Source organism: Planococcus citri, chromosome 4 (assembly GCF_950023065.1).
Source record: "Planococcus citri chromosome 4, ihPlaCitr1.1, whole genome shotgun sequence".
NCBI lineage: Eukaryota > Metazoa > Arthropoda > Insecta > Hemiptera > Pseudococcidae > Planococcus > Planococcus citri.
The window spans coordinates 24,651,723-24,661,657 of NC_088680.1; the positions used below are offsets into that span (position 1 = coordinate 24,651,723).

The 9,935-nt window shown below is 33.5% G+C and overlaps 1 protein-coding gene across 2 annotated transcripts in view; it reads left to right on the plus strand.

The window, feature by feature from the left end:
- The window catches only part of nompC (no mechanoreceptor potential C), a 36,322-nt gene extending 26,877 nt beyond the window's left edge, over window positions 1-9,445 (plus strand). Inside the window, exons 23-28 of one of the 2 annotated variants that reach the window (XM_065360515.1) lie at window positions 1,663-1,869; window positions 1,955-2,621; window positions 2,694-2,905; window positions 3,759-3,894; window positions 4,024-4,152; window positions 9,024-9,445. In XM_065360515.1, the coding sequence (XP_065216587.1) occupies window positions 1,663-1,869; window positions 1,955-2,621; window positions 2,694-2,905; window positions 3,759-3,894; window positions 4,024-4,152; window positions 9,024-9,271 (1,599 nt within the window). In that variant the 3' untranslated portion in view covers window positions 9,272-9,445. Of the gene's footprint in view, window positions 1-1,662; window positions 1,870-1,954; window positions 2,622-2,693; window positions 2,906-3,758; window positions 3,895-4,023; window positions 4,153-9,023 lie in introns of those variants that run through there. The other variant, XM_065360516.1, reaches the window with a different exon arrangement.
- The last annotated feature ends 490 nt before the right edge of the window (window positions 9,446-9,935 follow it).

The window sequence follows — 9,935 nt, forward strand, 5'->3', positions numbered from 1 at the left end:
AAAATATTGAAAAATGATTTAAAATACGGACAAACTTAAAATCAATAGAAAATCCGAAAAATGGCAAAATTGATTGAAAATTGAAACAAATTAGTTTGGAAAAATATTTTATTTTTGAAAAAAGATGACATGATGCAAAATATTGGTTTAAAAGTCAAAAAACTGCAATAATTCCACAGTGATTGAACAGAAATAGCAAGAAATCTTTAAAAAAGGTGAAAATATTCATAAAATATTGAAAACACTTCTTAAAATTATCACAAAATTTGCAAAAATAACAGTCAGTAATTTATTTTGAACTTGAACGCTGCCGAAAAATATAAAAATCGTGTAAAATTTTGCGAATATTGTTCAAAAGTCAAAATGGACAAAAAAATTGGCAGAACTTATTAATTATCCTCATTCTCTTCTTTTCCTCTCAAAATTCGCTGTTTTTTTTTTTTAATATCTACTGGATTCTACATATGTACTAACGCCTTTACAGAAAAATTTGGTGAAAATTGGATTAAAAACGTTAAAAACATTATCATTAGAGATCGTATTCAATTTTTTTTAAGTAAGCAAAAAAGTTACAAGACGTGAACAAAACATTTTGTAAAAAAAAAATTGGTGACAACAAAATAAAAAGAATCAAGAAAAAAAATTGAAAATTGAAAAATATTTCTGAAATTGATTTGTTAAGAGGTGTACTCGTATGTTGAAAATTACCAATGTCAAAAAATCAATTCAGAAAATATAAAAAAATTTTGTTTTTTGGAATTCTTTCAATTAAAACATTGATTGTAGAGGGTTTTCAAACGAATTCAATTTAAATTCCGCATTTTTAAAATTTAGAAAAATTTACATCAAACATGTTTTTTTACTGTGATAATTTTTTGAATCAGCTCTATTCAACTTTGAACTTTTATTCTGAAAAAGCTATATTTTTGGAGAAAGTATGTTCCAAAACTCTCGTAACCAAAATTTCAACTCCTTAAGTTGATTTTGCAATTTTTGGAAAGTTTTCAAAAATCTAAAAGTGATTGAATACTTGATGCTTATTTTTTGATTTTGTCCTGAAATTGATCCCTTCAAATTCAAACCAAATCCACACTTCTTCGTAGTCTAAAGTTTTCAAGATAGGTATTTCGATTTTTTTTCATAAATTTTCGAAGTTGAAGTCATAAAAATTGATTTTGGCTACTAAAAGTCTGAGTTTCACCTGCGTTCGAAATGCCTAATCTGATCTGAACACTCTAATTATAAGAACGGTTTAATTGGATTTCAAATATCAAGAAATCCAAAGTATTGAAAATGGAAAATTGGCAAGCCACCTGCTTAGGCGAATAATTTTTAGGAATACATTCATGATTTGTAGTCTGCTATTGTTCCATTAAATGTGAATTTCTCCGTGTTTAAAATGAATGGCCTGATTTTTTCAAAAATCAAATCTGGTACACAAAAAAATTAAGGGGAGATTTTTTTGTTCTCGAAAACTTGGTTCTTTTTTTGTCTCAAATGAAGCTTACAGAAAATACACTAAATTTTCTAAAAATCAGCTTCGTTAGATTCCCTATGAAAAACCCAGGTTCCTTAGCTCTTTACCATTTTAAAAATCTTACTTTTCAACTCGAATAAGTATTTATTTTTCACTCTGTAAAATTTTTGTGAAATTTCTTCCAGGAAAAAGAGCGCGCTAAAGACCTGATCGCAGCTGGAAAACAATGCGAAAGTATGGGCACAGAACTGTTGGCATTAGCAGCCGGTTCAGATTCGGCTGGAAAAATTCTCACAGCAACGGATCGACGAAACATCGAATTTCTCGATATTCTCATCGAAAACGAACAAAAAGAAACGATCGCGCATACAGTTGTCCAACGGTATCTTCAGGTTTGATTTTCAAAAACGTTCGAAAATCCCATTTTCAAGAATATCGTTTTACTTATTTTAACCAATTGTCATTAATTTCGAACAGGAATTGTGGCAAGGAAGCTTAAACTGGGCAGCTTGGAAGACAATCCTCATGTTCCTAGCATTTATTTTCTGTCCACCTGTCTGGATCTGCTTTACTTTATCCTTAGGTCATAAATATCATCAAATTCCTATCATTAAATACATGTCCTATTTAACCTCCCATTTATATCTAATGTGTTTACTAATGATCGTCGGTATCACTCCGATTTATCCTGTACAAAGACCTCACCTAACCCCTTATTGGTACGAATACGTGTTGCTGGTCTGGCTTTCGGGTCTTTTACTCTTCGAATTAACCAACCCAAGTGATAAAAGCGGTCTCGGCTGGATCAAAGTAGCTGTTCTGCTATTCGGCATTTTCGGCGTTGGGTTCCATTTACTCGGACTAGTCTACGTAGAAGCTTACAATTGGCCCACGTTGATGTACCTGCGCAATCAACTATTCGCCATTGCTTTTTTATTAGCCTGCGTGCAAATTTTGGATTTCCTCTCGTTCCATCATTTGTTCGGTCCTTGGGCTATTATCATAGGAGATTTGATGAAAGACTTGGCCAGATTTTTAGCCGTATTGGGTATCTTCGTGTTTGGATTCTCGATGCATATCGTAGCCCTGAATCAACCTAACAAAACTACTTACGAAAGAGGACAAAAGAAACTGTTCTCTGATGGTACGATCGTTATCGATAATTAATATTGACACGTTTTATTTTTAGTTAACAAACGTGGAAATTATGTTTCAGTCAAAATGAATCCAATAACCGCCTTCGAGTTGTTGTTTTTCGCCGTCTTTGGTCAAACGACAGCTGAGAGTTTGCAAAGTGACGCCAATAGTAATCCTGGATATGTGTCCGTATTTTTCAAAATTGTCTACGGTGTTTACATGTTGGTCTCGGTCGTCGTGCTTATCAATTTACTCATTGCTATGATGAGCGATACCTATCAACGTATTCAGGTAAGATAATAACGAATTTGATGTTTGATGGACAGGTGATGTTGCCCATAGGGTGTTCAAAAAATTACGAAATGTATTTTTTTTTAAACGAAAAATTGAAATAGAGGTGATTTTGAAGTCACTTCGTGAGTTCTTAACCATCTTTTATTTTTTTTCTACGACCTTCTTTCTACAGTCTTTCGCTTTGACACCAGTTACTTTTCCAATACACCTACCTAAATTTTCCATCTCGGAATATTTTCCCAGTTCTCGTATTATGGTGATAATCGAGTTAAATTAAAGTTTGAATAGCTCCCATCTTCGGCATATTTCCGGCTGGTGAAAAGTTTCAACGCATAAATTATGAAAATTTCGAAAACTTTTCAACAACTTTTTTTCATAGGTTGATTTTAAAAGGCAGAACTTCCTCATTGATAAAAACTTATCAATAACGGTAATAATTTTGTAATTACGCGTCATGTAAGGCGAGTTCCTGACTCGGTGTAACGATTTATCATGGTTATGGCATTTTGAAAGTTGAGCGGAGGCGAAGGCGAAGTATGCATTATTCGAATTTCAAACTTGACGAAATATAAAATACCTACCATTCGATGAGCTACGAAATAATGTCGTTTTAAAATAATATACGCAGGGTATAAGTATTTCCTTCCAAGTTTACGTATTTCTTCTCCTTTTTTTTCTTTTTTTCTAAATGGTATTTTTGTGTTACTCGACGCGTAATAAAGTCGAATTTATACGCGCCGCCCACGAGTTTCGCAGTCGATATTAACTTTTTTCTACGCTTGATTAAATTTTAACAAATAGCAAAAATAACTCGGTGGAAAAAATTTCTTCCAAATCGTCGTGTTTTCAGGCTCAATCTGACATCGAGTGGAAATTCGGCTTGGCCAAGTTGATCAGAAATATGCACCGCACTACTACCACACCATCGCCGTTGAATTTGATTACCACTTGGTTAATGTTTTTGATACACTTGTGCAAACAAAAATGTACGTAACTGGTCGATTTTCTTACTTATAGTGTACTTAGATATTGTACTTTTATACTTATTGAGAGAAAGAAGAAAAACTTTTTCAATCGATTTGTATCTCTAATTGAGAGTATTTTTTTCTCCGCAGTAAAACAACGCAAGAAGCCCAGTCTCTTGCAACTTGTCAACTTCCATTCGAAAAATCGTCTCAGCGCTAGAACGAAAATGGGCGCCAGATGGTTGGCCAAAGTGAAGAAGAATCAAGTGATTCCTAAAGGTATGTAATATTGTGATTTACATACACATGATTTTATTAATCAACGCAGGGTATTTCAGGGTAGAAGTACGTCTTTTTCTCACCGAGTTATCATGTACTATTGCAATATTGCATATCTTCATCACTCTGAAAGCATAGATAAGGAGAGCACGAGGGATTTTTTAAAAATTAATATTATAGATTTGATCAATTTTTAAACATTTTGTTTGGTCGTTGAAAAGTGTAAGCAAATACTAGGGGGGGGGGGTCGTTTTTCAACTTTTTTCGAATGTGGATGGACCCTAGCAAAAAATCATGGCCAGATGACCTCAATATTAAGATGCACGAAAAATTTTAATTTTTTAGTCGATGTTTGCCCCCCCCCCCCGGCCCGAGCTAAAGTTTTTAAAGTATTTTTCAATCGTTTTGTTTTTTTGTTTTCAGTTCATGGGGTCTTTTGGATTGCTTTTAGGGCATTGGAAAAGTTCAAAGTTTATTTATTCTACCATCATGTTGGAGTTCTCGAAATATTGGTTTTTTTCCTGTAAAATATGATCATTTTGTTACAAAAAAACAACTGAAGAACTACTTTACATTGGTACCTACTTCAAAACTTTGAGCTCGAGTTAGAGAGGAAGAAGATCTAACGTTGATCAAATGATTTGAAATTTTTTCTGCGTTTCATTCAGGTCATTTGAACATAATTTTTTGGTAGCGTCCATCAAAATTCGAAAAAATTGAAAAACGATCCACCCACCCGTCAGTATGTCTTCTACAAGAGGTCGTCCGTCCGTCTGTCTGTCTGTCTGCACTCCCAAAGTTATTGAGCCATCTGTCTAGCTTCTCAAAAACGTCTAGCTGACCTCTGTAGGTTATTGACCTATCTAGTCCAACTTTTCCGGGTATCAGTAAGTTTTTAGAATTTTTGTCCGTCTTCCTGTCTGGCCTGTAAAGGTCATTGAACTGTTTGTCCGATCTCTCAAGCTCGTCTACTATCTGTCTGGCCTCTTGAGGTTATACTGACCTGTCTGTCTAGCCTCTCAAGGTTGTCTGCGTGACTGTCTAACCCCATAAGGTCATTGACCTGTCTGTTTTGGTTCTCGATGTCTGGCTGGGCGGTTCTCAAAGTCGTCTGTTTTTATGGCTGGTTTCTAAAGGTCAGTGACCTGGTGGGCTGGTTTCTTAAGGTCATTGAATCTGTCTGTCTGGCTTCTCAAGGACCCTTGTCTTTTTGTCGGGGCTCTTAAGGTTATTGACCCGTCTGCCTGGCCTTTTGAGATCACTGACATACCTGTCTAGCCTTTCAAAGTCGTCACTAAACAACGTTTCGCAAATTTTTGTTTAAATTTCGAGTTTTTTAAATGTCTTTTGTAGTTTTTAGTTGTTTAATGCCATTTATAGCTACATTGAAAATTAAGTTTTTTCATGTTTTGCTTACTTAATTGCACTGAAGTGTTACTACATTGTGACTTTTGTGCTGTTTTCATTGTTTTATGCGACTTGGTGTACCTACAATTTTTGCTCAATTCTGGTAAAATTCAACAATGTTTCGTCAACTTTATTGAAAATGATAAATTTTGGTGACTAAGAATTTTAGTATGGTAAAAGTTCGTCAATCGATGAAATTTCAACATCTTTTGTTCAGTTTTTGTAAAATTTCATCAATTTTAGTGATAATTTATCATCATTAATCGATGAAAGAAGGCTACAGTTTTTTTTTTCAACTTTGGTAAATTCTCTTCAATTTTAGTTGAATTTTATCGATCATCAGTTTCAGAAAAATTTTTATCAACTTTGGTTAAATTTTATCACTTTTACTGGGACAATTTTTGTTAAATTTCATTTTTTTTCGGGTGTGATTTATTGGCACGACAGAAAAAGGCGTTTTCACGACGAGAAAAGGGCATTTTAACGACAAAAAAGGACATTGCACGGGAAAATAATCATTTCACGACGAAAAAAGTTTTCAAACGACAGTAAATGAATTTGAACGACGATGTAAGATATTGCCCGACAGAATAATTTATTGCACGTCTATATAATATATTCAACGACGAAATGTGCACGACAAAAAAATGTAGAAATGAACGACAAAAAAAATGCAAGTTTATAGGAAAACGAACGACATGAAAAATTATAAAAGCACGTCACAAAAAATTAAAAATAAAAAGTTCGTCTACTGAACCAGCAGTGCTTTTTTCGATTTGGCTGACCTTCCAGAAGAACGAAGTATGAAGAAGTATTCAGATCAATCAAATCGAGAATTTGTATAGTGTATGTACCTGGGTAATTCTCTAAAAAAAAAAGGTCAATTTTGATATGGTACGGGGTAGCATTTCTATGAGAACAGTCAACCAGTCCTGCCACTTACCAGAAAAAATGTTAGATTGGGAAGCTAGCAAAAATAATTAAAAATTGCTCTAAAATTGGCGCAAAAAGTGTGTGACAGTTTTCAAACCTGTGTGTTCTATGATAATGGGAATATGTCAATTTTTCTCCAAAAAAATGAAGTTCATGACACTTAATAACATTTCTTTTCAAAAACATGACGTGTGACAACCAAGTCCAAGGACATTTGGGCTATAAAATTGAATGTACACCAATGAAAGGAGGGGCTAAAAATCTCAATACCAAATGTGAAATGTGTGGGGGGGGGGTGATCTTTCAATGGACCAGAAAAAAAGAAAAATTCATGCTAAAATCTCTGAGAAATTTTCCATGTTTACGAATTTTACCTTTTTTTGAGAATTACCCACCTATATACCTAAATGTACTATCAGTTTTACTGATGGGACGCGACGAGGTGGAAAGTTTCACAAACGTTCTCTTCTCGTAAATTCCTGTTTACAAGTTGTTTTTTTTCAAAAAGAGTAAATTTTTCGATTTTTTTTTTGGCGGGGAATAATTTATTTTCCCGGGCAATTACTTTTTAGGCGGGCAATAATTTATTTGGATGTGGATTACATTTATTTCGTCGTTTGTATGAAATCAAATTGTCGTTTGTATTACCTAACTTGTCGTGCTGAACTGTCGTTAAAAATCGTCGTTGAAATAGCCTATTTTGTCGTTCAAATGTCCTGTCGTTTGAATCACTTTTTCTGTCGTGCCGATATATATTTCCCTTTTTTTTCCATTAAATTTTTGTAAAGTTTTTATAAATTTTCCATTTCAGTAAAATGTACGTTGGTTAGATTTATTTTCTGCAGATTAGTGAAATTTCATGAACAGTCAATAAAATGTCATCAAATTTTAATTTTATCCATTTTAGTAAACTAAGTACATATATGGATATCATTTTCAGTAAAATTTCATCATTTTTAGTTTGAATTTATCTAGTTTTTAATTAAATACGAGATGAGTAAAATGTTATCAATTTGCTGGTATCAATTTTATTAAAATTGTTTTCATTCGTCAATAACAGAAAAATTTTGTAAATTCAAGTGGAAAACAGACTTCATCAATTTTAATTAATGTTAATTTTACAACTTCTTAGTACCTATAATTTTATCAATCTTAACCAATGAAATTTCATCAATTTTATCGAAGTTTTGGCAACCAGGAGAAAAAGAAACCTCAAAGATAGGTAAACTTCAGCAACATTTTGTCAACCTCGGTAAAACTTAATTGGTCTGAGTGAAATGTTGTCAATTTTTTAACGTTAAATCAGTTTTGTAAACATTTCTGTAAATTTGTATCAATATTAGAGTTCCTTCAATTTTAGTATAGTTATCATCATTTTTAGCAAAATTTTGTCAATTTTAGTGAGAAACCATTTTAACGAAATTTTGTCAATCTCGTGAAATTTCATCAATTTTAATGCAAAGTACGGGCGTCTAAAGTCTAGAAAATGAGCAAAACCAAAAAATGAAAATTTGCCAAAATGAAAAATTTGATCTAGGGAACTTGTAGAACATTTTTTTAGATGAAAATTGCAATTTTTGGGATTAGCCTTCCTTCATTTTTGAAGGATCCATGCAATTCTGAAGTTTTGAAACAGATCAATTTCTGATTTCAAATTTACTCAAATTGATCTGTTTCAAAACTTCAGAATTGCATGGATCCTTCAAAAATGAAGGAAGGCTAATCCCAAAAATTGCAATTTTCATCTAAAAAAATGTTCTACAAGTTCCCTAGATCAAATTTTTCATTTTGGCAAATTTTCATTTTTTGGTTTTGCTCATTTTCTAGACTTTAGACGCCCGTACTTTCTTCCCATGAATAGATAGAGGGGCTTGTAGGTAGTGCCCCTTGTTCCTCGTGATGAGAGCTACAAAATGGTACTACTCCCGTATAAATCTGCCATGTTACCCATGGCAGGGTAACGAATGTTATAAAATTTTATTAGTTTTCAATAACTGATTACCTTTTTATGGGCTCAAATCATCAAATTCAAATGACCTTTTCATGTCTCAAAAAATTCATCAAAACTCAAAAAATAAAATTCAACATCCTAGGTAAATATCGGATGATATTTGTAGTTTATTTTTTTATGCTTTTTTCACTTTTTTTTTGTCTCAGTGTCACAGTAAAATATTCATCTGTCGATCGAGATGCCTGCTTGATTAATGACCCTTTCCTCACCACCCCTCCTCCCCGTCATAATTATCTAGGTACCTATTTATGTCAACTATGTACTTTGAAAATAAATTTTAAAAATCTTTTATGAATGATGCCAATTTATGAAACATGGACCTGGAAATGAAGCGAACCCGTTTTTTAGGCTCAGTTCATGTTGCATGAGCCACGAATAATGAGGGTGGTAGAGGATACAGATCTCACTTATAAACGTACCAGTACCTATACCTTGAAACATCCTGCATTATAAATACGTAGATACTAGATAGCTACATACTTCAATGAAATAAACTCTAATCAATGAGATTGGTTTTCAGATTCGGTTACCGTAGGCGTAGTCCACCTAAGCCCTCTCGGGTCTCAGTTGAGCTTCGGAAACACCACTCGAATCGAGAACGTGGCCGACTGGGAATCGATAGCCAAGAAATACCGAGCTTTGATGGGAGACGTGGATGAAAACAAGACTCGAGATACGGCCGCCGTTAGCACGGAATCAATTATGATCTCAAACGATAGCGAAATTGTTTTACAAAATAACGTAAACGCTGTTAATCCCTCCGTTTGATGTTTGGATTTCAAAACAACCGCGAGGTTTGTAAAAATAATTAATCGGTGGCGGATAATGGTCGATGGTGTAAAGCCGCGCAAAGAGTGCTTCGATTTTTACGTGTATTTTTAACCATATTTTATTACCTAACTATTTGTACGTATTTTTAATAAATTCGAAATAACATTATTATCTTGGTTTTTACAGCCGTGGAATTTTTAATCTTCTTATACCGCGTTGTGGGGTAAGTTAGCGAGGGAAAATTTCTAATTCGGTGTTGGTTGTTGGTGGTGATGGTATTGCATGATATTACCCAAGTTTGAGAGTTGTTTACCATTTATTTATACCTAAATATAATCGAGGTATTTTCAACGCAGTAAAGCGTTTTACATTTTCTGTTCTATAATTACATCGCGTTATAAATTCCCTGAAACCATTTCGGCTTTGGCAAATTATTAAATGCCTATTTTATCCAAAACTATACCGACAACAAGTTGAAGTCTCGAAGCGTTTAAACGCCTCATCTGTCGTACCTACACACAAACAGTTATTTTGCGATGTGTACCAATATCCTATCGCGTATCATCCAAGAACCTGTATGAACGAACAAATTTCATCTCGTAAAACTTGAAATATACTTATGTCTTTAGACATCGATATAATAAATCTGAAATGTAAACAA